At 40.2% G+C, this 25,292-nt stretch overlaps 4 protein-coding genes across 6 annotated transcripts in view; 2 read left to right on the plus strand and 2 right to left on the minus strand.

The window, feature by feature from the left end:
* Window positions 1-27: 27 nt before the first annotated feature.
* LOC107035761 (importin-13) lies at window positions 28-5,761 on the plus strand. The gene is made up of 4 exons (XM_015253333.1): window positions 28-1,328; window positions 2,309-3,636; window positions 4,239-4,382; window positions 4,840-5,761. Exons 1-4 carry the CDS (start codon window positions 277-279, stop codon window positions 5,082-5,084), a joined length of 2,769 nt encoding a protein of 922 aa, XP_015108819.1. The 5' UTR covers window positions 28-276; the 3' UTR covers window positions 5,085-5,761.
* On the minus strand, window positions 5,670-17,795 carry LOC107035760 (5'-3' exoribonuclease 1). 2 transcript variants are annotated; one of them, XM_015253331.2, is made up of 8 exons: window positions 17,547-17,795; window positions 16,871-17,311; window positions 13,898-15,705; window positions 12,289-12,792; window positions 10,533-11,556; window positions 9,550-9,645; window positions 8,586-8,765; window positions 5,670-7,945 (listed from the first exon to the last, which is right to left on the minus strand). In XM_015253331.2, exons 1-8 carry the CDS (start codon window positions 17,619-17,621, stop codon window positions 7,133-7,135), a joined length of 4,941 nt encoding a protein of 1,646 aa, XP_015108817.1. In that variant the 5' UTR covers window positions 17,622-17,795; the 3' UTR covers window positions 5,670-7,132. The 2 variants fall into 2 exon arrangements, with proteins under 2 accessions (XP_015108817.1, XP_015108818.1); XM_015253332.2 differs by lacking the exon at window positions 8,586-8,765.
* A 716-nt stretch (window positions 17,796-18,511) lies between these two features.
* Window positions 18,512-21,237, plus strand: LOC107035736 (xyloside xylosyltransferase 1). The gene is made up of 2 exons (XM_015253304.2): window positions 18,512-19,543; window positions 19,902-21,237. The coding sequence occupies exons 1-2, from the start codon at window positions 18,653-18,655 to the stop codon at window positions 20,106-20,108; spliced, it is 1,098 nt and encodes a 365-aa protein (XP_015108790.1). The 5' UTR covers window positions 18,512-18,652; the 3' UTR covers window positions 20,109-21,237.
* The window catches only part of LOC107035734, a gene marked incomplete in the record, with an annotated part of 86,048 nt that continues 81,863 nt past the window's right edge, over window positions 21,108-25,292 (minus strand). For both annotated transcript variants that reach the window (XM_029125918.1, XM_029125919.1), the window contains 1 exon segment: window positions 21,108-25,292. In XM_029125918.1, coding sequence (XP_028981751.1) covers window positions 23,546-25,292 — 1,747 coding nt within the window.

Here is a 25,292-nt window from a genome sequence, read left to right on the forward strand (position 1 = left end):
CCCCCCCCAAGATGGCGACCACATGTCCCTGGGTGTCAGTGCCAGTGGATCACCGACCCCCATTCGCTCTCGTCGAACTTCAAAGCTCTCCCAAAAGAAATCCCTCAAAAAATCCCTCGAAATTTCTGCCCCAGTGAAATGTCAGTGTCACCCCTCGGCCCCCCCTCGCCGCCAGTGTCGCCCCTCACCCTCTCACCGCCCCCAGCTTACTAAACCCCCAGTATCCCTCCACCTTATAGGTTAACCCAACAATAATAAAACCCCAATCCCCGAGCAATGGACTACTCAACAGCAGTGGAGGACGCAGTCCGTCGTTTCTACTCAGCAGGTGCGAACGACGCGCACCTCTGGCTGCTGCAGTTCCAGGCCTCCCACGAGGCCTGGACGCACGTCTGGCCGCTCCTGGAGCCCTCGCGCCCCTGGGAGGTTCAGTTTTTCGCAGCAACAACGCTCCACGCAAAAATCTCCAAACAATGGAACGAAGTGCCAGTCTCCGATTACAACGACCTGAGAAATCGCATTCTGAGTTTGATGAAGAACTCAACAACATCGAAGCTGGTGTTGGCTCGATTGTGCCAGGCACTGGCGGCATTTCTGGCCAGCAGTGACGGCCTCGAGGGGAAGAACGAGAACGAGGGGATGATAGACGACCTCATCCAGATGTTTCCCTACAACTCCCAGGACACCCTGGACCTGCTCCTGAGGGTGCTGATAGCATTGCCACGAGAATTCGAGAGGAGATGTGGCCTCAAGAGGCCGAAGCTGAGGGACACCCTGATCGCCAGCTGGTGCAAGACCTCCTGGCTCCTGCAACAGGTCTTCTCCACGTACGAGAGGACTCTCTCCCAGTCCTCGGATGACTCCATCTACCTCTTGTCCATTGAGTGCGCCCTGGCTTGGCTCAAGCTTGGGCAACTGCCTGTCGACAGTCTCGTGGAGCTGTATCCGCACTTCGTGGCTGCTGCCTCCCACTATGTCCCCACGACTGAGGACGCCATCGAGGATGCCAGGGGCTGGGAGCTCGTCCAAGAGTGGCTCATCATTGCTATCTCTCATTCGGAACTGCCGAAACGGCCGCAGTTGCTTTGGGAGTGGGCCAGGGGACTCGTCACTGTTGCTGAGCAGAAGGGGGGCATTCAGTTCTCAGAGCTGCTCACTTCTCTCGGGGATACTCATAGTCGGTTCGTTTTGCTGTCGCTTACTGAGGATGACGATGATGGACACAGGTGGACTTCAGAGACCTTGATCAAGATGCTGTTGGAGTGCTCTGAACTACCCGGACGGTATCCTATTGAGGAGAGGAAGAGCTGCATTCCCTTTGGTTTTTGGTATGTATATTTTCTGGGAAATTGTTTATTTTAGTTATTTATTTTGGTGATTTCTTAGTTAAGTGAATAAAGCCAATTACAGGATCAAATCATTACAAAGTAATGATCAAGTAATATCGCTGCACGAGAATTCATAATTAAACTAGATAAAAACTCCCTCGGTTAAACTCAAACTTGATTGTTATTTGCATTTTTATTCACATCAATTGAATATTTTTCGAGTTCTAATAGAGAATTCACTATCAATGAATGAATTATTTACTCCACAAAATTGAAACATTTTCATTGAAATCAATAGAAAAATTCTAAATGTAAGTTCAAAGTCAAAAATCTTCAAATTTTTAGCAACGAAAAATGTCCATTAGATATCGATGTGCGTTATTAACAAGTCAATCGTTTTCTTCACTATTCAGTAGTACATAATACCACAAAAATTCCAAAATTATCGATTAAGCAAAATGTCAAATTTTCAGGTCTAGAAATTCGATTTTATTAGATTTCTCTGCAAAATTCCCCTCGTTTTTTTCACTTCATTTCGTCTTTCTCATCTGGATTTCCTCTTTTACCCTTGTCACACAGCTACTTCGCATGTTAGGGCTTTTATTTAAACTCAAACATGATTTTTATTTCCATTTTTATTCACCTCAATTGAATATCCTTTTTATTCTCCGAATTAATTCTTCACTTTACACAATTAAAACATTTTCATTAAACTCAACAGAAAAATTCCAACAGAAGAATTCAAAGTAAAAAATCCCCAAATTTTCAACAACGAAAAATTTCCCTTAGCTTTCCATTCGCGTTATTAACAAATTATTTTCATAAATATTCCGCAGTGATACCACAAAACCCCAAAATTATCAATTACCTAAAATGTCAGATTTCCAAATTTGGAAATAGACAATATAGTTCTCTAAAAATTCTATTTCATTTCGTTTTTCTCATTCGAAATTCCCCTTGTCCCCCCGCCATTGCCTCAGGTACTCCCTCCAGGACACGGTGACGACGCTGGACCCCCCAATAGAAGACCGAGCGCGTAACGCCCTGAAACCAATCTACGCGCGGCTAGTTCAAGCATTACTGCGCAAAGCAACTCTCCCCTCGTGCCCCGACGAGGCAGGCGACGCCGACGAGCGTGAGCTCCTGCGATGCTACCGCCAGGACGCAGCGGACACCCTCACCTACTGCTACAACATCCTCGGCCACGAGTTGCTGATCCTCCTGGGGCGAAGATTGACGCGACCTGACATCGACAATCAGAAGTGGACGGACGTGGAGTCGACCCTCCACGCATTCCAAGCCCTCTGCGACAGCGTGGGAACGCAGGAGACCGAGTACGTCCCAGCGCTGATAGACCTAGTCCTCCTGCACATACCCTACCAGAACTACCCTAGGGAGGTACTGGCGAGTGCCTGCTCGACCATCGGAGCCTACGCCGAGTGGATCGGGGAGAATCCGGACCCCTGGCTGGAGAGGTCTCTGCAGCTGGTGACCCTAGGGCTGACCCAGGGCTCCGTCGCCTCGACCCCTGCCTCCATGGCCCTGAAGGACATCTCCAGGGAGGGGGGCCCCCACCTGGCCCCTCTGGCCCCCTCCATCCTGGAGACCATCTCAAGGACACTTCCTGTAGTGCCCCCAGGCGGGGGCGAGGGCCTCAGGCTCATGTATGCAGCTGGCAAACTCCTCAATTCCCTCTCAACCACTGAGGAACAGCTGAAGTACCTCGACGCCACTCTCGGCCTCTGCGTCGTTAGACTCCAGGAGTTCCTCAGGCATCCCCTCAACACTGGGAGAATCGCTGTTGCCAATCAGCTCAAGATGATCACGATGTTCCTGTCGACTCTGGAGGGCGCCATTGGCAAGTCTGTTCTCGATGGACTCGTGCCCATTTTCAATCAGATCGTTGGCCATGCCGAGTGGGGACAGGATGATCTCATTCTCGAGGCCATGCACACCTGTGCACAGAAGTCTCTGCAGTGTCTTCTGCATCCGGAGAGTGAGGCCAGGCCTCTGCTTCCTATTCTTGTGAATTCGTACAAGGTCAGGCCACATCCTGCTGCGCTGGGATTGCTCAGGCAGATGGTGCTCCTCTGCGGGGGCGATGTGAAGAATGGGATTGGAACGATCTTTGGGGAGATCAGTGGGCACAGCTTGAGGGGGTTCAAGGCTTGCGAGGCCGCCGGGGGGAATCTCTCGGAGTTGTCGGACTTGCTGGAGTCCTATTTGGGACTGCTGGCGCAGGTCTGCAAGAAGACACCTATGCTCATGCTGCAGGTGCCGGAACAGGTGCCTGATATGCTTCGATGTGGTGGGTTTACATTTGTTTTTTGAGAAAGAGACTTTTTTGAGAATTATGGTTTCTCTTAGAATAACTTCGATTTATGTAACTCATATTTTCATCATTTTTTATGGTTTTTGAGAGGCTTTCGCAACTGTTGAAGTCTTAAGATTCGACCCAAATGTTAAGTTCATTTTGCAATGATTTTATTATTTAAAGAGCGACGAACTGAATTCAAAATTCCATTTTGAAGCGTTGGAAGATATTTTTAGAAAATGAGTTCTCCAAAAATTCAATAATATCTTCGATTTATTCATCGAAACGAAAATTTTTGATAGAAAGTTCAATCTCTTGGGAAATGTAATTTGATTAACGTTGCAACTGCAAGGATACTTGGGTATTCTCAATTTTTAATGAGACGTGTAAGTTGAATTGTTGAATTTTGCCACCTCCAAATTACTAAAATATTACTTAAAACATTTTAAAATAGAAATTAGAATTTTTGTAATACAAAAAGTTTTTTTTTTGTCAATTAATTTGTTAATTTAGTTTTTTTGCATTGAATGTTTGATAATTACGAATGACAATTGACTTTATAAATCATAATTCATGTTGATTATTCTTAATTTCAGGCATTAGTGGATTAGGATTACCAGAGAACGGAGTTATCAAAGCAGCAGGAACGTTTCTATCTCACGCTGTAAACAGCAGACATTTGAATTCATTTGTATCAATGGTTGGACAGGAGCTCGTCTGCATGATTTTACATTGTGTCGGTAAGAACATGTGGAACCACGCAAAACCCCCCTCAGCCCCACAAAAACCTATTAAATAATTCAGCAGCGAAGCGGTAAAACGATTCAAATAGTTTTTGACTATCGGTCAGTTTTCAATTAATATCTCGGAGTCTAAGGCAGATAGCAAAATTTTTGTTATGACCTTTTTTGTAGCTCTCGATTCGCTCTACAAAAAAGGTGATTACGAAAATTTCGCTATCTCCCTTAGATTCGGAGGTATTCCTCAAAAACTCAAGCTAAGGTGACTCAAACCGTTTTACCGTTTCGTTACTGAATTAATTATTCATTAATTAATTCCCCCCAATAATTTAATATCTCGTTTTCGATCTTATCTTCATTGCATTCTAAATATAAATTTGCATCTGCATTTAAAAATTTATTCTAATTTATTGAGTAATTTATTGAATTTAAAAAACGCATTATTTATTCATTCAAGGTGGAAGGATACCAAAAACGAATCTAGAGTCTCACGCACGTGTTCTGTTGACCCTGAACAGTAGTTTTGGGGAGCTCACTGGACAATGGCTGAGACTGGCTGTCGAGGATTCAACAGCACTGACGACACCAGGACAGAAGGAGGATTTCACGAGAAATGTTCTTAGGGAACGAAACAACAAACGATTATTCGAGACACTCCAGAAATTCAGCTTGCAGTGTCAAAAGCCTGTGATAGGATTGTAGATAATACCTAGAGTTAATTTTTTTAGTCTTATGAAATCGAGAGATTAGGATACGCTTGTCCGCTTTGCATGATACTACCGAGGAAATTATTCTTCTCTACTCATCAAGTTTTTAAATCTCAATTAACAATTTAAAGACGTCAAGCAACTATTTTCAATAGGAATTTTTGTAAATTGTCTCTTCCATTACTTTCTCAATTTCCTCGAGATTAGGGGAGTGAATTGTCACATTGAAAAGGTCTTATCGACATTCAGATGCAATTTAGGGATTCGATGAAGTGTTTAAATGATGTCTGTCTCGATATTTCACTCAACTGCTGTAAAATGCATCAATTAATGAGTAAAAATGATGACCAACGTTTTATGTTGGATCTGCTTCTTTAAGGTTTTCATTAATAAATCTGTCGATGCTGAAGAATTTTTGATAATTAATTTTTCCTTTTCTAATCGTTGCTGATGTATCAATAGCACGAAGGGTCTGACAATAAATTTGATTTGAGGACAATTACGTCCATGAGAAATTGAATTTAATATCTGACAGTGTGGGCTGTGTTCTGAAATGAGAGAAACGAAGAAACAATATAAATAGTATTTAGAAAAATTGTACTTTGTGATTATTTATTCATGTTCTATTCAAATGTATTTCACTGATTCTACAAAATGAAATGAGAAAGCATATTTATCTATGTTTCTTTTAATTTCTTTACAAAATTCATCAAATCAATGTAAACATTTGTTAAATCGTACTCTGAATTCTTATCAGTACTGGCAGCACATGAAGTTTGAAAATTTACATTCGTCAATATCATATGCACATGATTGTGATTTTCAGTTAAAAACACAGTTTCTTCCTTTTTGTAAGAAAATACGAAAGAATCCTGAGAAAAAAAACAATTTATCATCTTTATCACATACATTCAAGCTTTGATTTGACACAGAAACTAAGATGTATGAATAAATAAAAAAAATGTAATTTACATCTTTTCAATAATAATATCAAAACTCAATAATACTAAACGTCGTGTCAAAATACTCACGTAAAGTGGTGGAAATCAAAACATAAGTAAAAATTATTCGGTTGAATGAGGTCAATTGAGTGAAAGCTGCCAGGAAAAAATTTCCATCAGAATATTCACAATTGAAAACCCATTCTGACGTTTAGAACAAAACAAAATTCATTCGTTTCATTGATTTGTAAAAAAACCTGATGATACACGCACAGTTTCATGAGATTTCAGGGATTGATTTAGTAGTGAAGTGGCGAGATCGTTTTTTTGTATCTCGAGATTTTTAGAACTGTTTTTCTCAATGAAGAATTTTAGAAAAAGATCAATTATTAATTGAACATTTTTGAGGAGATTAATCCTTTACAAAAAAATTTTCCTCTAGAGTCACTCATTATCGAGATAATTGCAGAATAATCGGGATGAATGCTAAATTCTCCCTATTTTTTTCAGTTTCAAGCGTTTCGCCTCTGGATGAATAACAAAGTCATCTTAATAACGAGTGTTTTACGAAAATTTATGTACATTCTTTGTAGAAAAAAAATTGAGAATCACTCGTTATCGAGATAAGTGGAAATTTTTTAGAAATTGAAATTTTTTTGAACTTTTCAACATCTATTGAAATATGCAATTATCTCGATAGTAATGAGCTCCGACAAAACATTCAAGACAATTTTTGCTAAAAATTCAATTCTGCACAAAAAATATACACGATTGTCCTTTCTCAATTTCGAATGTTGCACCTCTAGTTGAATATCAAAATTATGTTGATGACGAGTCATTAAAAAAAAATGTAGAAAAATTGAGTTTGGAAATTCTCTCCAGAGTTCCTCATTATCGAGATAAATTCCAAATTTAGCAGATAAATTTCTAGAAATAGCTCTCCAACTCCCCTCCAAACAATCTCGATAACAATCAGCTCCAAAAAGAAATAAAAAAACAAAGACAACATATCCCAATTCACCACTTCATTACTGCCCCCTCCCCAGAACCCCAGAAACTCATTCATCGAACATATCCTCAAAAAACCCCAAAATCGATACATTTATTTATCACTGCCATTAGCAGCGGAGGATCCAAAATTGGCAGCAATTCTCGACCTCCTTTGCCTAGGATTCTTATAGCTCTTTTGTGCAACTGTTGGATTGTCCTTTCCCGCTTTGCTCTGTTCATTCTCCTTCGTAGCCTTCTCATCCCTGGGTATCTTTGGAGAATTCTCTTTGGGTTTGGCCTTCTGTGGCTTGAGAGGGGTTTGTTCCTTGGCATAATGCGGTGTTTCCTGGGATTTGTCCTTGGGATGACGTAAGCGTGTCTTCTTCTGAGCTTGAAGGGGCACAAAGGGTGCGCTCTGCTTGACCTCAGGCTTTCCCTCCGCCTGCGAAGTGCCCGGTGATATTAACGGTGGAATGGGATGGCCCATCCTGGGAGGAGCCATCTGGGTGAAGCCTGGGGCTTGCTGGGGCATTCTGACGTTCCAGTTGGCTGGAGGTCTCACTGGTGGCTTCTGGGCATCTGGGAATGACCTGGGGGACATCATCACTGGGGGCTGTACATTCACTGGGGGCTGGACGTTCAACCAAGCATTTGGGGGCAGTAGATCGAAGTAGGGACGAGGCTTTGGTGCGTTGTCCAGGTTCAACTCAGTGTAGACTTTCTTCGCTGCACTCTCGGCTGCCAGCTCGTGATTCGAACACAAGTCACCGTAGAATGTTCGCATGTCTGGGAGGATTATCTGGGCGTGAACTAAGTTCTTCTGGGTACTGTAGAAGTATCTGGGCATGCCAATGCCCATCAGTTGGAAGTGGTTTAACAGACGAGCGCAGTAGGAGATGTTCTCTTTTCGCGCTTGCCTTGCATGCTGAAAAGCAAAGTGGATAAAGTCAATTACATGAAAGGATCCCAGGGGTCAGAGTCATATTAAATTATGAATTCAATAGTTGAGCGATAGAAAGTTGAGGGAATAAAAGTAATTTTATGAGATTTTTTGGAAGAGTAAAGGAACGGAAAAGGGGGAATTGACGAAACACATCGACAATTCGGCAACTTCTATCCAAATATCGAATTAGTTCCACGAAAAAAAAGTCTCAACATTTTTCCCTCAAACCGCTAATTCTCAAGATAAAACCAAAATTCCCAATTAAAGGTATAACATCACGATTCACCATTTCGTCAATCATCAATTAACAAACAATTTATAACTGACAATTATAATGCATTTTTCGTGTTGATAAAAAGTATACGGTAACAGATTGCTGAGTATAATTATGACATTCTATATCCCGTCTCCACTAAAATAATAAGAATAATGAAAATGACTCATCATTAATGGGAATAATGAATTTGACGAAAAAAAATTATTAGGAAAAATTGAATGAAACACCTGATGTCCAGTTGTACTCAATTGTGAATAAAATAGTTGAGTGATAGACGGAGATGAATAAAAGATCAATTTTTTGGAAAATTAGATAGTAGAAAGTGGATGAATTGATGAGACATACATCGAACATCTGTTGCACCAGTGTCGGGGCATTCGACGTTGGGACATTAGATGTTGGAGCTGGTGGTGTTGGTGGGAATGTGAAAGGTACTCGGTTTGTTGCTGGTGGCTTTGATTGATCACGGGCCTTGTCGTCTGGTATCTTCAGGACAGCCTTCAAGAAGGCGCTTGGATCTTGTGGCTGAGGTATCAACAGACAATGGGACGATTTTATTAGACAAACGTGGTCTACGTTAATTAATCATGCGATTCAGGAGTGAAGCGGTGACAAATAATTTCAGTTGAAGATCAATTTTGCTTACAATTGTAATTGAGCCCTACCCATCGACATTAATTGAATTTAACTAATATATTAATTTTTAGAATTTTCTAATTTTTTTTTAATTAAAAAATGTTCTGCATTCATTGAATGGTGGCTGAGAAAAATTGTTTCAATGCCACTTCGTCGGAGTTTCAAGATAATATAGATAGCATCATTCTTTCATTTGATTTTTACAAGAATTTTCACGAAAAATCTAACACAATTAAAGAAGAAATATAATTCAGTTGAGCGAAATAGTATAAAACGACAAATGATGTACGATATAAAAAATATGATGTGCAAAACGATCATTCGGAAGCAAATTGCTAATTTATTACGATATATGAAGACAAAAGCAATTTAACATTTGTTTAATCGTCAAGTGAAAGATCAAAAAGAGAAAAGAGATGGAAATTTCATTAAACTTTTTTGTAGATCTACTGTACAAAACTTTAACTGTCATATAAAATACAAAATTACGAGACAATTCACCCCTTCACTGATGAATTGTCAAGTTCCACCCAGTGAAACTCCAAAAATAAAATTAATCAGCAAAGAATAATGAATGTTAACGAGTTATTTAATGACTTCCATTACCGTCGATCTCATATCCCACAGCTGTATAATCCCATGCAATAAATCAGGTGAAGAATTATGAACTTACCGCGTCTGGTATGCAAGAGGCGATTGGTGCCGTTGGTATTGGTGGCCTCATCTGTGGGAATGGTGGTATCAGAAGCTTTGTATTGCTCGTAGGTACCTATAAACAACAGCAATAAATATTTTCCTAAAAAAAATCAAGAATATCGATTTAAAAAATGGAAAATCGATTTTTCAATGATCACTCAAAAAATTGTCGTCGAAATGGCATTAGCCATGGCTCAAAAAATTGATAACAATACCCTCTTGATCCTATCAGAATATGATGGGGGTCACACAATTCGATGTTGAGTTACAGCACATTGTTTATGCGATTTGAAAGAGAAAATCGGTTTTTTTCATGATTACTGAAAGAATCATCAGTAATAGCATAAATTCAGGGCTTGAAAAGTATATTTCAATGCCTTCTTAATCAAGTTGAAAAATGGTGAGAACAGTATCATCGCTTATCGAGTTACACAATACCGTCATGAGCTTTTTATATCAAAATTTCTATCTCTATTAAACTCAGGTACTAGTCTATTATGTTGAATACTTATTCGTATTGATTCATGGTCCCGACTAACTTCCGACAGAACCTGGGTTAAACTCTGGCTAAATCCTGAATAAACCCTGATTAAATCCCGGCTATACACTGATTAAACCTTGATTGAACCTTGATTAAACCCGGACTGAAAACGAATTCGACTCTTGAGGGGGTCTGAATGTAGAATTATTTGACAGAACGAAATAATGCGCAAAATTTTGATGACATTTCAATTGATGATAGTACTATGACCTAAAAAAAAAGAAGAGAATAATGAAATAATAATTAAAAAAAAAGAACCTATTCGGAAGCAAATTGCTAATTTATCAACACCAATAACTGCACTCATTGATAAAAAACTGCAATTGTCCACTTGTTCTAATGTTAATAACTCCTTGAATTATTAATTAAATATGCCTTTCCCTTCACCCAATCGATAATTTCTATTCAAAATAAATTACCGGAATTCTCTGCAGTTCATTCCACAGCATCTGGAACTCAGTATTCCCCTCACTCTTCCTGCCCTGCTCAGTCCCCACATGTGCCTCAGCCTTCCTCCCAGCCTGTCCCTTCACCTCCTTCTTCTCACTCTTCTCCGCCTCCTTCTTCGCCCCCTGCGCCTGATTCTTCTTCATAACCCAGACCTGCCCCTGCCCCTGACTGTGATTCTGACTCTTCCCCTTTCCAAAAACAGGGAAGAAATTCCCCTGTGAATTGAACGAGGCAAAAGCACTGTTCTGAGCACTATCCACCCCGGCCTGCTTCTTCTTCACGATCTTATCAGGGACATTAACAATTCCCGCGATATCCTGCTCAGTCCTCACCCCATGACTGATGTTAATAAACTCAGCGGCATGGAGCTTGGCCCTGCGACTGTTGGCGCCACCAGTGAAAGAAATTCCCCCGATGAATGGCTTGTCAAACAAAACATCATAAACATTATCACTGTTTCCTTCCACCCCCTGGACATTGATAATAGTCCCCTTGTACCCAAGTGGAACACTCGAATTCTCCTTAACCGATATTATTCTATCGAACACTCGATGTTTAGCCCTCGTATCGGGTGGTATATTTCCATTGTTGATACCAGGCTTGAATAACAAGTGTGGCTTGACTTGCATGATAACAGTCTTGGCACTATTCTCATTCTTCTCCACGAACTCATCAATCTCTGTCTGCAACTGAGCAATAATGTCAGGATCAAGCCCCTCGTAGTGGCAATTGCGACTCTCAACAGCCCTGAAGGGCTGCTCCTTCAGCCACTTCACGACGTCCATTACATCACCACCTCCTGACGTGAACAAATCGTCTTCATTGAAGATGTCGTTTCCCACGTTCTCCACGAGCCGCTCGAAGAGCTTCGGGTACTGCTCCATGTAGTCTCTGATGAGTCCCACTGACTTGGAGCTGTACATCCACTGGCCACTCACCTTCCTCGTGTAACCGGGGAGCTCCTCGTTCCTCTTGTTGAATTTGAGGTTCAGTCTGGGGGAATTTAAACGGAAATTGAATTTTCTGGAGTTTGTACTGAAGGAATTTAACTTGTCGAAAATCAAATGAATCCAAAATAATGAGACTGAGGATTTTGACCCTTTAAGGGGCCCTTCTGAGGGCTCATAGGGGTCAAGGTCATAGTTAGTTGTTAATTAGTTATTAATTAAATAATTAACTGATGAAACGAGATGAGTCAAGGTGATTTTAAAAGATTTCTTGGAAAATGAAATTCTAAAAGGTATAAATTTCCAAAGGTATGACTTATCACTATTCAATATTTCGTTAATCATCAATTAATAACAATCACTAATTGATAATTAAAATACATTACTCAAGACGATAATTAATTTTCGAAAATCTGATTTCCAAGTATAATTATGTCATTCTGTAACCTTCCATCAAAATAATAAAAATTAATCATCAATCAAAATAAAAAATTTCAGTAGTTTAAGTCGATTTAGCCCTTAGCTGTGTTTTCGAGGAATATCTCCAAATCTAAGACAGATAACGAAATTTTTGTAGAGAGCTTTTTTGTAGAGTAAATCGAGAGCTACAAAAAAGATTGTGACAAAAATCTTGCCATCTCTCTTGGATTTCAAGATATTCATTGAAAACTCATAATAGTCAAAATCGACTTTTGTATCACTTCGCTACTGATTTGTGAAATACTTGAAATTAAAAATATAGTGAGAAGAGTTTGAAAAATCCATTGCAATCCATTACCCAACATTCTGTTGCTTCTTCTCGTTCTCCGAGAAATTCGGCTGCACAAAAATTGAACCTGTGATTCTACTCAACAGATGACTACTGATCCCCAGCCTCTGGGCAGCAATGGAGCCATGCATGTACTGCATCTTCATCTGGTGCTGCTCTCGTTTGAGAGCCGAGAACTCAGGCTCTGGAGTGAAATTCATGGCGACCTTGACCCTTCCAGTCTTGTGATTGACCCCCGGCTCCACCACTTCTCCCATGGCCCCGTAGTGAGGGTGCCCCAGCATGAAGCAGACACTCTTGGGGGTGTATATCTCGGAAATATTCTTGTGGGAGATGTTCCCGGTCTCCTCGACGGCGATATCACGAACGATTGATTGATAGGGGCAGTAAGAGGGGATGTTGCACCATTCCTTCTGGAGGGACATTCGACCCTGGGACGTCAGGATGTACCTGCGACCAGTGATTGGTCGCACGTGCACTAGAGCCTCGATGTCCCCAGTGATTATTCCAAATCTAGTTAACAGAATGATAAGATTACAGAATTATTGTTAGGATTTTATTGCAAATACCTTAATTCTCATTAAGAGCTTATTTTAATCCAGAACATGGAAAAAATAGTGAAAATTGAATTTCCTGCTCTTTTTTTTTCAAGGACATCAAAATAGAATGCAATTGATAATTTTCAAAAATGAGAAAAAGACAATTTGCTCAAATTGAAATAAATTGTCACTGAAGTATGAATTTTTTTAGATTTTCGTCATAGTTTTTCTCCATTATATTCTGAATGAATGATTAGAAAAATCTTAAAAAATTTATGATGTAGATTAATTATTACTATTTTGTCGATTTTTCACTTCAGCCAATTTTGAGAAAACAAACTCGGAAACTAAAAAACAGAAGTTTTTAAAAAAGCGCATTTAGTTATGTTTGGATACACATAAATATTATGTGTGAGAACTAAAATTTGAGTTAATCGGTTGAGAGTTGCCTCATGATGATCCTTTTAAAGATTTTATCCCTCTAAAGCCTCTTTCTGATAAACCAAAAAATCAAAACTTAATTATTTCTCATTTTCTCACATTAAAACAGAAGTACTACGAATAAGAACGATGAATAGAGGGCCCTATGCTTTTGAAATTTCAGTGCGGACTTAAAGTAGTATAAACATAACTTAAATTTTGCAGACGAAAATCTGAAATAAATTCAAAACGGAAGTTGATGTGAATAAAAACATTCTGAGTTCGTGTCCAATTGGCAGTCTAGTATTACTGATAATATTTAAATACCAAGTGGCAAAATAGCACAGCATCTTATGAGAAAAACAATTTTTCGAGATTAGAAAAAAATAAAAATGCCGAAAAAATCATAAAAAATAACAAAAATGAATAAAAATGTTATGCCTAATGCGAAAATTATCGTCAGTGTCCAACTTCTGGTTAAACTATTCTGTAAGAAAATAATTTTAGGAAGAATTGAATTATTCTTTCATTCTCCTCAAACTGAGAATTAATCCACAAAATAATCACTGACGAATAATTTCTTTTCATTCATTTCAAATTTCGTTTCCTCACGTGGAGTTTGAACATCCTACGCCAAACGAAGAATCAAAATCTCAAACCTGGTTTTGTATCCCATGGAGACGTCTCTAGCCTCTGCCCTCCACTGAATCAGCCCCTGTGCCTTGAGTTCCTCCCTCTTCACATTATCCGGACTGTACCCCTTGTCAGGATCGATCAACGAGAACTTCCTGGAGCCATCCGAGACCCCAATGACATGAGCCTCCAGCAGATGCGGCCACTTGATGAACACAATTTTCCCCAGGAGATCGCTCGCCAGTTGATTGATCCCAGGCGTCTCCCTCGGCAAAATCGTAATCATCATGTTCTCATTCCTCGACGGCTGCTCGAACACCTTGACCTTGCCCTTCTCCGGCTTCGCCTCATGCTGGAGATACTGGAGCGTCGGAAAACCTGGGAAGTACACACTCAGCTTGGCGCCCTCCATGAGCCCCTTCCTGAGCCTCTCCCTGGGGACATCGATGTCCTTGGGGTCCACCAGAGTGATCCTCGCATGACTCTCGATCGTGGGAAAGTAAGCTGGCGCCGTTATCACCCCCAGGTTGGCCTCCGTGTACGTAATAACGCTCATGGGTCCGTGACGATTTCGCTTCTGCTCCTCAGGCGTCAATTTAGCATTGTAAGGCTCCATGGCCTCGAGAAGATTTTTCTCATCGATAAAGGGAATCAGCACAACGGCCTCCCACTCCTGCTTCTTCTCATTGAGATCCGTTTTAAACTCCCCAGGGTAATAATCAATGATGGGTGACTCCTCCTCCGTCAGAAGCCCCTGGTAAGCCTCAGGCAGAAGACCTCTGCTGGCAGCTGGCAGCACAGCCAACAGCTGCTGAAAAGGGAGAAATGGCGTTGCAAGCTCGAAATTAAATTTCAAATCCTTGAAATTCTTTATGTCCGAGATGAAGGGGGCGTAGTGGTGGGGGTAGTACCAGGACCAGCTGCAGCAGCCGTTGTAGTAGTAGTGGAGATTCCACTGGATGGCTGTGACGTATGCCTCAGCCTGTTGTCTCATCACGTCAGCATCGACTTTCTCGTAGTCGAATTTTTTCAGGTAATAGTCCTGCTTGTGCTGGAGGAATTCCAGGGTGTAGGTGTCGTTGTCAGAGTCCTCGGTGTCCAGGAGATCGTCTTCCTCGTCGGAGTGGCCCAGGAGCATTTCCTCGGTGGACTGGATCAGGTTCTCCAGGTCCTTTTTGAAGGACTTCTTCGGGGGATTGTCCTCTGGGCTGGGTTTTTTGTTCATTGTTCGATCGTTTTCGGCTGCACGACGACCTGTCTTGCCCTCGAAGTACTTCAAGTCTGCCTGGTGCTCCGAAAAGTGCTTCACGTCCAGGCTCGAGAGCTTCTCCATGAATTTCTCGAATCGAGGGAGGTTCAGGGCTCCAGACTCGTTTATGTAACCCTCCAGGGTTGGGAGGGTCTCCATGTAGGCTTGGTACAGCACTGGGAGGGCTCCATTCGCTATGTGGAGGTTTGGCAGGTGGGGAATGAAGTCGTTGCCGATCAGAAATCCCATCAGGATCCAGTCGTCTATTATTTTTTCTAGGTCGAAGGGGAAGGGGAGGGAGGACTTTAGGGACTCGAACTCGTGCTCCATGTACTCGCGGAGGAGGGAGACGTGGAGGAGACAGAATTTTGTCTTTTCGGGGAGTGTGCTCGACTTCTGGGGGTTTCGACCGTACTTCACTTCCTCTCGGAGCACTGCGAAGTGCGGCTCGTGTGTGCAGAGGGAGAGCATTATCAGGTCTGCGTCCAGACCGTACAGACAGTGGCGGGTGTTGGGGTCGTGGTCTGGCTGGGACCTCATGTAGCGGATGTAGTCCATTATCTTGTGCTCACCCTCACCTGGCACCTGGGGGTGGATTTAGTTGGGTTATTTTTTTTTTCAGGTGGTGGGCAGGGGAAGCCCGTTGGCCTCTGTTGAAAATTGGGGAAACTGTTTCGGTCAGCAATATGTTCAGGCGAGCTTTTGCGAGACTTGAGAATGTTTCAAGTTTAAGGTAGTTTTAAAAAATTGTGCTTAAGGATATCCAAGTCTGTCCATTTTCATATAGAAATGCATCCGTTTTCAATCATCAAATTTGTTAATTAAATTGCGGGAGAAAATTTGAAAAAATGATGAATATTCAGCGTTAGTCAAATTACATTTTGTAAGAATTATTTTTTAATATTCGTTGTTTATAAATAAATAATTGTTTAAACTTGAAATCGACTTCTGGTAAAATTCTGAATGTAAATAAATTTGGTATGGTTCTAAACATCATTTTACGGTAGAAAAAAAAATTGATTGTTTATAAATTATTTATAGAAAATGCTCAAAATTTAAAAAAAATACAATTTTTCAAATATGTTATCAATCTTTCTCCAGAAGTAAACATTCCAGTTTTTTTCTGATTTTTAAAATGTTTTCTAAAATCCTTCGGCATCAAGATTCAAATGCAGACTTATAAAGTTTAAATAATAAAATCATTGTAAAATATCCGGGAACTTAGGGTCAAATGGGGCTCAAATGAAAGCTCTGATGTTCAACTATAAAAGTAGAACAGCATTGTACTGGAAAAAAATAGCCAAAGTATTCATAAATTAAATTGCAATGTCAGAGGGAGAAAAGGATCTTCACATTCGCGCATGTCTAGCAAAACTGCTATCCCCTAATGCCCAACTAATTAATCAATTTGTTCAGTATTTAATAAGCTCAAATAAAATTCTGATGTTCAATTACACCAAAACAAAACCAAAATACGTGAATATCCCCCATTACATTTCGTCCGACTGCAATTAATGAAGAATGGACCGATCCTCATTAATTCATCATCATGAATTCTCAGATGTACTACCCAATTACGATGAGCTCAACTAACTCCTTATAATCTGTTACAATCCACGCGAATGAATGAGCAAAACCATCAAACGAATTGAAAAACAATCACCCCAACTCACTAAATGAACAAACAGCCACAAGAGCAGACAAAAAATCCAGAAAAACCTCACAATTCCGAAGAGAAATTCATATTTACCTCAGGTCCACTCAAGATAATTTTGCACTTCTGCCACAACTTGTCAGTGGATATCTTGTAAATAACAAAATACCTCAGCTGTTCAGTCAATTTAGCCATGAACTCAGTTCCAGGAGTGATACAATTGGAGTCGAACCTGGCCTCCTCCGGTAGTACTTCACCCTTGGCACGTGCCCTAGCCTCGACAACCTCAGCCGCTTTAGCCGACTTAAACCTCCTACTCCTCTGCTGATTAATTTTGGCACGTGGTGCAACCCCATCAACAGCCATGAAGAACAACTTCTGTGGCTTTATCGTGCGGAATAGTATCTCCACGTAGAGGAATATATTCTTAAAAATAGTCTCTTCAGTTATTCGAAAATGTGCATCAGCATCATTGGGATGTGAACAGCAGTGAATAATGCCATTCATATCTAAATATAAGTTATCAAACTCTGGGATCTGTAAACAAACGAACAAGAGTCGTAATTAACATCTGGAGTGATGCTGAAGCTGCACGAGAGCATGTGAGATGATGAAAAAAAAAGTCCACTCATTTGTCAGTAATTTTTGATTCAGAGAGAGAGAGAGAGAGAGAGGTCGACGATTTTGGGGATAATCACGTGCTCAGGGGGATCGAACGGAGATTGTAAAGATTTTCTCACAAATCTCCAGAGATTTGGCTTCATTGTCCTACCTGATAGTCGTTCAACACCTCCAAGAGGCAGGGATACCTCTCACAAATAAATCGCGTGAACTTTGGTACCCCCATTGTTCTCCCTCGTTAAAACTAGGTTTTTATCAGTAATAAATAATCGCAATTTGTGTGAGTTTATCGGCATAAAAATATATATTTTATCTTAAAGATTAAAAAAAATGTTCCGGGTATAACCACAAACAGTTGAATACAGGTATATGAGCTTGTCTGTTCACTACTCGAGTTCGGTTTCGGTTCTGTTCCCCTGTGTTTGGCTGTTTGGAGTATTACGAACAATGGCGATATCTTGAGAGAGATCTCCACTGCTCCACATGGAATTGAGTGTGACTGTTGATCGATAATGGAGATTCCTCCCTTATTCTCTGTATAAAAGGGCAATATCTCGAATCGTAAATGAGGCGGTTTTCATGAATACAATCGTCTTGCGTCGAATTTTCATGAAGCCCGTCTAACAAACAAAGGAGAATTGAATACCATTCTATGAAACACGAATAAACGAATAATAATTGTCCAAATGATTTAAGTCAGAAGAAAATAGAACAATTCTATCTAATATCATTGAAGGGTTTAATAAAATTGAAAACGCAAATGAACTCGCTGTGAATTTATATAATTTTATCGACGAGTAATTAGTGGAATTTTAAAAGAAAGATTTCAATGTTTGATTTTGAGTCAACGACTGAGCCTCACACTCTGTTGAAAATTGCTGGCGACTTTTTCTGGGTCGAGAAATGGCGTGCTAATGACTCCTAGACCCCACTAGACAATGTAGTCACAACTCTGCTTTTCAATTCAAAACAGACATCAGCTTTAGAGACATTTGTCATGTTTAGAGACATTACCACGCCATTTCTCGACCCGCTCTTTCATTTGAGCCCAAAAAAAAAATCATATCCCCCCCCTGGCCGCCGGAGTGGCGCACGACACTTCTCTAAAATCAGCATTAAAGATGGCGCCCAGCCCACAAATCAACAACTCCCTCACCTTCCCCCGAACACTAATTCCCAAACAAAAAATGCAGTGAAAAATCGTGAACCCACCCACCGAGAGTGCAATATTGTGATGTCGAATGATGAAGTAGTTAAATGCGTTCATCACGCCACATCCTGGTGAAACTGACAGTTCTGGGGGTCGTGATACTGCTCCTGTACTGCCTGCAGACGTCCAACGTCTGGACGAGCCACCTGGTGAGTCGGAATGCTCCGCCGGAGGACCCCCAGACCTCCCCCCTGAGCAAAATCCCCCAAAATACATCAGTGACATCGCCACCCCCTGCCAAGTCCCCACAGCCCCCCAGGGACAGCTACTACAATGTCTGGAGCATCTTCACCAAGGTGACGACGAACTCCCCCATGAGGCGGAAGTTCAGGATCTTCACAGAGTCCTTGATGAGGCACTCGACTGTTGACCTGACGTTTCACCTCATCAGCGACGACGACAGCCAGGTGATTGCGGACGATGTCATCAAGCTGAACTCCTTGAAGCTGAACAAAACCATAAACGTGCAATATTACGATGTGCACAAGCTGGCACATCAGCTGGAGGACATTGTCGAGGTCATGTCCCCAAAGTTCAGTAGCAAACCAGGGACTTACTACTCTGATGCACTGTTTTTTCTCTCCCTGGGGCTCCACAGGATCGCCTCCCCACAGCAGAAGTTCGCTGTCATGCTGGATGTCGACACGAAACTCAGGAAGGATGTGAAACTGCTGTTCAGGGAGTTTGAGGGGTTCGGGGACACTGCCCTTTTTGGACTCTCCCCGGAGCTGACACCTGTTTACAGACACGTTCTGTATCTGTACAGGAGCAAGAACCCGGAGACTCGGTTCGGAGAGGCTTTTGGAGGTGGGGGGTATCCTGGGTACAATAGTGGAGTGGTGCTGTTTCATCTTGAGAGGCTCAGGAACTCGCTGGAATACGACCAGATTGTCAGCGAGGACATGGTGGAGCATATGACTGAGAAGTATAGCTTTAAGGTGGGGTTTTTCAAGGCTGAGTTCACTGCACGTTATTTTGATTTATCGTAGGGGAGGTGGGGTAGAATGGACACTTTAATCCATGCAATGGATTAAATGGATTCATTTAATCCATTTAATCCATAAATGAATTCATAAAAGATGAATGAATGGTGGATTCATTGGATTTTTTATTTTAATGTACAAAAACATTTAAAAAAATAACAAAATCAAATGCGATGTATCGCATTTTGTATTTTTTGAAAATCGGAATTTCGGGGACAACTTTAGATATCATGCTTCAAATGAATTCGATCATAGCTTAAAATGTTTGTTTTAATGCCGTGAAGTCAAAGTTAAAAGATGATTGCGATTCCAGGGCCATTTGGGAGATCAAGATTTTTATACTCTACTTGGCATGGAGAGACCTGAATTAATCCATACCGTCGATTGCGGATGGAACCGACAATTGTGCACGTGGTGGAGAGATCGTGGATACGCTGACGTATTCGATAACTATTCGAGATGTGACTCAGAAGCGAAGATATGGCATGGCAACTGCAACACGCCAATTCCAGAGGACTAAGAACTCTTCAACTTCTCTCCTTCCAACTGTGATTTTCAACGGCAATAAAAATGCTATTTAAGATTAGGAGTAGAGACTCGTAATTTAATATTTAGGAAAGCTCATTCTATGGTTTATTTACTCTCCAACTAACTTATTGTACATTAATTCCAGTATTCACGTAACTCTTAGTTGAGTTTCAACTTGTTGCCATTGATGGATTGAGTCGGTGCTTCAGAATCTTGTGCTATTGAAAATTTTATAAAGTGGACAGAATAGAGAAGAATAGAATTAATTTAAAAAATTATTTTCTGACGAGAAAACAAATTATTTCCAATCACTTTAAAAATTAATTCAAATTAAGGAAAAATTGACATTGGATTTCTTTAGAAAACCAATTTCTCTGTTTATGCTCTTGATTTTCAACGGCAATAAAAATATTTAAGATTATGTGTAGAGACTCATAATTTAATATTTGGAAAAGCTCATTCTATGGTTTATTTACTCTCCAACTAACTTATTGTACATTAACTCCAGTATTCATGTGATTCTTAGTTGAGTTTCGACTTGTTGCCATTGACTTGAGTCGGTGCTTCAAAATCTTGTGCTATTGACAATTTTATGAATTGAATAGAATAGAAAAGAATAGCATTCATTCAAAATTCTATTTTCTGACAAAAAAACTCAATTCTTTCAAATTAATCTAAAAAAACCAAATTCAGCAAAATTGACAATAGATTCCTCTAGAACTCCAATTTCTTCAGAATTTTTGTGCATTTGAGCCCTTGTTTATGCTTTTGACACAATGACCACGAAAAATATCAAAGAAAAATTCCTTTTTTTCTATTTTTCAACAGCAATTTATCAGGGATAAAGCAATAAACCCCTGATAATTAAAAAGAAATCATAATCATGAAAGACGTGATAAAGTTGATCCAATGTGCTGTAAAAAACGCGAAGACAATGAAGATAAATCTTTTTTCCACCTGTTAAAACATTAAATGAACAAAATAAACCATAAATAATTATCGAATAATTTTAATACACATTGAAACAAATAAATACATAGATTATACACATCCATTGGACCCTAACTCGATGTAAATACGCTCGAAAGTATTAAACTCAATGAACATTGGTGCTAACAGCATAGACTGCCTTAAAATAACATTATGTACATTCCTTGAAGAAAATATTCTCCAATAAATCCCCCTGAACTGATCGAATCAATTAACAATCGAATAATGAACCCTAATAACTCTACTTTCGCAATTAACCTCAATCGTCCATTCACTCGACTAATTTCAATAAATTTCTTAACACTTCGATTTTCGTAATTTTATTACATCTTTAGTTTTGATATCACTCGACTGACCAGCATTTTTACAAGGCACTATTTCTCTTTCCTCCATAATATTTAATTCATCCTAAAAAACTTACTCTCACTTAACTCTGATTTCCTTAAGTTAACGTTGTAATTAATATAAAATAACTATTCATTAATTAATAGTAAACCTTTGGTCCCGTTCTTCTACACAATTCCTCATCATTCTCAATGGTTAATTCATTAATTGATTAATTATCTATCCGTTTGTACCAACTTTGGTATTTATGTAACGTAAAAAAACTGTAACCAAAGGATCAAACGGAATTTCACATGAATAAAAACCAATTAACTTGGGGTAAGCATTAGCCTGCAAGTGAGCAATTACGAATACTGTATACTAGACATAAAACTAAATAATTGTTTTTATACAAAGGACTAACAAAAAACGTCTTTAACGATTTTTCGTGGGTCTTCCGAGGGGTAATTGTAAATTCACTGAAGCTCATCAATTTGAATTGAATGAAACTAAAGCCATTGAGTTGGTTATCAATTAACAGGATTAATTCATGAACAAGAATAATTAATTCAGTTTTTTATAAATTAGAATTGAACAGATAGAATTGTTCTTCATTTTTTTATAGAATAGACTGACAAAAAACGTCTTCAATGAATTTTCGTGGATTTTCCGGAGGGTAATTATAAATCCACTGAAGCTCATCAATTTCAATTGCTTCAATTCATGAACAAAAGGAATTAATTAAGTTTTATAAATCAATTGTTTTGTTTGATGGGATTCACGATTTCCTCAATTTTACAAGTGAGAATTAAACTGAATTAATCCGATCAAAAATGTGGATTTGATGATTGAACCCTAGGATTGTTAATGATTAATTTCCTTGTTGTAGCACCTCCGAATATTCTCGTAACAAAATAAGTATTTACACTTCAGAAACTGGAAACATCAATGAAATTCTGGTTTAGCAATTATGCCGAATGAAGATAAATGAGAAAAATCGGTTCGATATTCTCGGATATCGTGAGATACTGATGAATTGAGAATGAATTCATCATTTTTTCCTCCAACATCTCGATACGGAATTAGAAAACTCTGAAGCCACTGGAGCCTGCAGAACATCTTGTCATTTCTTCTCGATTATTGAAGAAAGAAAAAGTCGCGTGAGATATTTTTCACAAAAAAACCTCCGTAGCTTTCGAATCCCACTGGTTTCAACCATCAATCTCAGGTCATCTTGGAATATGCACTTGTATAATCCCTTTTTTTTTCGATTTTCTCATCAATCTCCATCATCAAGCATTAACAACATCCAGGTGAGGCAGTCTGCAATGAAATAAATCTCAGAAAATTACAGTTTTGATTTTTTTTCACCACAAAAATCTGCAAATTCCAGTTGACGGTGGAATTCAGTTGAATGCAGCAACGACGAAATTTATGGATTTAACGAATCTTCACTGCAGTTCATTGAAGAAAACTATCAAGAATTCTCTCCATAGAACTCCATTCCAGTCACACTTTCTATCCGATTTCAATGTAATTGGGATCATTTTTTATGTCGAAACATTCTCTATTGAATTAATGAATGATTTTTTTCATTTCTTTGTGGCTCTATTTTTACGGAAGAACTTTCACGTGAAAAAACTAACGAACTATTGAACGAATAGCTATACTTTTTCCTCATTAAAAAAATCGTTCGAAATTGATGGAGAATATTTTAGCGAATAAACTGAGCCCAAGTGCATAAAAATCGAGTGAGAAGTGTTACATTCAATCAGTGGAAACTTTTGACTTTTTTTAAATTTAACTATTTTCACTTCGTAACGGCTCTAGACTCATAATAAATCATAATGAATCTAGGTCATGTTGTTTTATGAACAATAATTGCAAAAAAGCCAAAAGTGTTAATTTCTTCTCCACTATTTCCGCCAAAAACCTAATTTTCCTAAACAAATTTCTGCAACATCTGCCTCACTGCCATCAAACACGAATGGAAAAACCAACAATCTCCCAAATAGAAGAATCCTCAAACATCTCAAACTAAAATAAGAAGCTTCCTCGCGATTTCCAAAGCAGGAAACCCCAGAAGAACAAGAAAACAAACTGGAACAAGAATTCTTAAGAGACACTGCTGACACTTCTCAGCTTCTCCCTCCCAAAATTTCTGATGGACTCGAAGAGTTGATCCCTGGGCTCTTGACAGATATTCGTCGACTTGGGCCTGGGCTTGGAGCTCTTCAACGTGACCCCCGTTATTACTGGCATAGTAGGTGGTGGAGGCACCGTAAATTTCTCCACCGAATTATGTGAATTCAATTCACTCTGGAAGTCCTTCTGCATCTTAAACCCCTTGACAACTGGCATGAGCCCATTCCCCTTTGATGAAACATTCATCTTCATGATCTCGTTCTTGAATCCATTAGAATTCATCTGGGGGTTGATCCCAATGACCGATGTGTATCGTTTGACCTTGGGCCAGTCACTGGTCTTCACTGGCTCCTTGAAATCAATCTCCTGACGAGAATCGAAATAGTCTGAATGACGATTCTGGGCGTTCTGACTGAACTTCGATCTGCTTCGAAGATTCACCTGCCCAAAAGCCTGAGTCAATTCCTTGAAGTTCACCGGTCTCGTATCGATTTTAACATCTTCATCATTACGAATCCCCTTCGACGACTCCTTGACACCCGGACTTTCCTCGATTTTTCCATTCGAAAAGACTCGCTTCCCCAGATTCTTCGATAAATTCTCCTGGAAGATGTTCGTTCTCTCGTTGCAATTACCCTTGACCTCCTGTACCTCCTTCTTCGAAAGTACTTCCACCTCATTATTCGTGAAGTTTAACTTATCATGAGCAAACGATTTCTTTGGTAAAATCTTCGTGGCCCTCTCGTAGTTTACCTCCACCCCATTGCCACTGGAATTAAGATTGACGACAGTCTTTCCCCCAGTCTGATTACTCCTCCCGAATTTGTAATCCGTGTCATGCTTGATCTGAACATTGATGGAAGGTCGCTCCGACCAGCTCCCCAGGGATATCGCAGGTGGTCCAGCCCATTTGTATCGTCTAGACTCATCAGGCTTCTCAGAACTCCTCTCAATTTTCTCCTCCGGAAGAGTCGACTTCTTCAGATGTGGGAGAATGCTCTTGAGGACCTGAACAGACTGCAACTCGTCGTCCTGATTTAAATTCGTGTAGCTCGTGGACTTGAACATATTGTCAACAACATCAACCGGTTTCTTCTCATCTCTGTACTTGGAATTATTCGACAGGACGATGTAGCTCTTGGACCTGTGCACCGATGATTTCTCGTCTCTCGGTCTGAGGGTCACGCTGGATCTCTCGACTGCCTTCAGACTTGGGAGCTTCACCTCGTCCTCCTTCGAGTCCATTTCTTGGACACTCTGCGCTCTCATCATCCCCCTGCTCTCGATCCCCACATTTTTATCAGTTTTAGAACTGACAGCAACAGGTTCTTTATTGAAGAGCGATCGATTACGTGAGAGGGTCGCAAACGTCTTCACGATTCTCTCCTCAGAGGCCTCGGGGAAGACCTTGTCACTGTCCTCTGGGCTCTCGTAGATGTTGGGGCTCTTCTGGTTCGAATACGTCGTGATCGTGAAGTTGGAGAGGGTGTTGTCCACTGGGGCCAGTCGAGGACTCGATTTATTTACAATTTTCTTCGAATCTTCGGGGATTTTCAGGGCCATCAGACCACTCTCGATCTTTGTTTCCAGTTCTGAGATGATGTCTTTCTTCAGGTCCAGGGAGATGTCGTTGTGACGACTCTCCTGGGAGAGTTGAGGGCCGAGGGGGGGTCTTGATGATGGGGGGGAGGCTTTTCGGGGCTTCTCAGGGGCTGGA

This window comes from Diachasma alloeum, unplaced genomic scaffold, assembly GCF_001412515.2.
Source record: "Diachasma alloeum isolate Michigan unplaced genomic scaffold, Dall2.0 Dall_scaffold_00200, whole genome shotgun sequence".
In the NCBI taxonomy this organism is placed as follows: Eukaryota; Metazoa; Arthropoda; class Insecta; order Hymenoptera; family Braconidae; genus Diachasma; species Diachasma alloeum.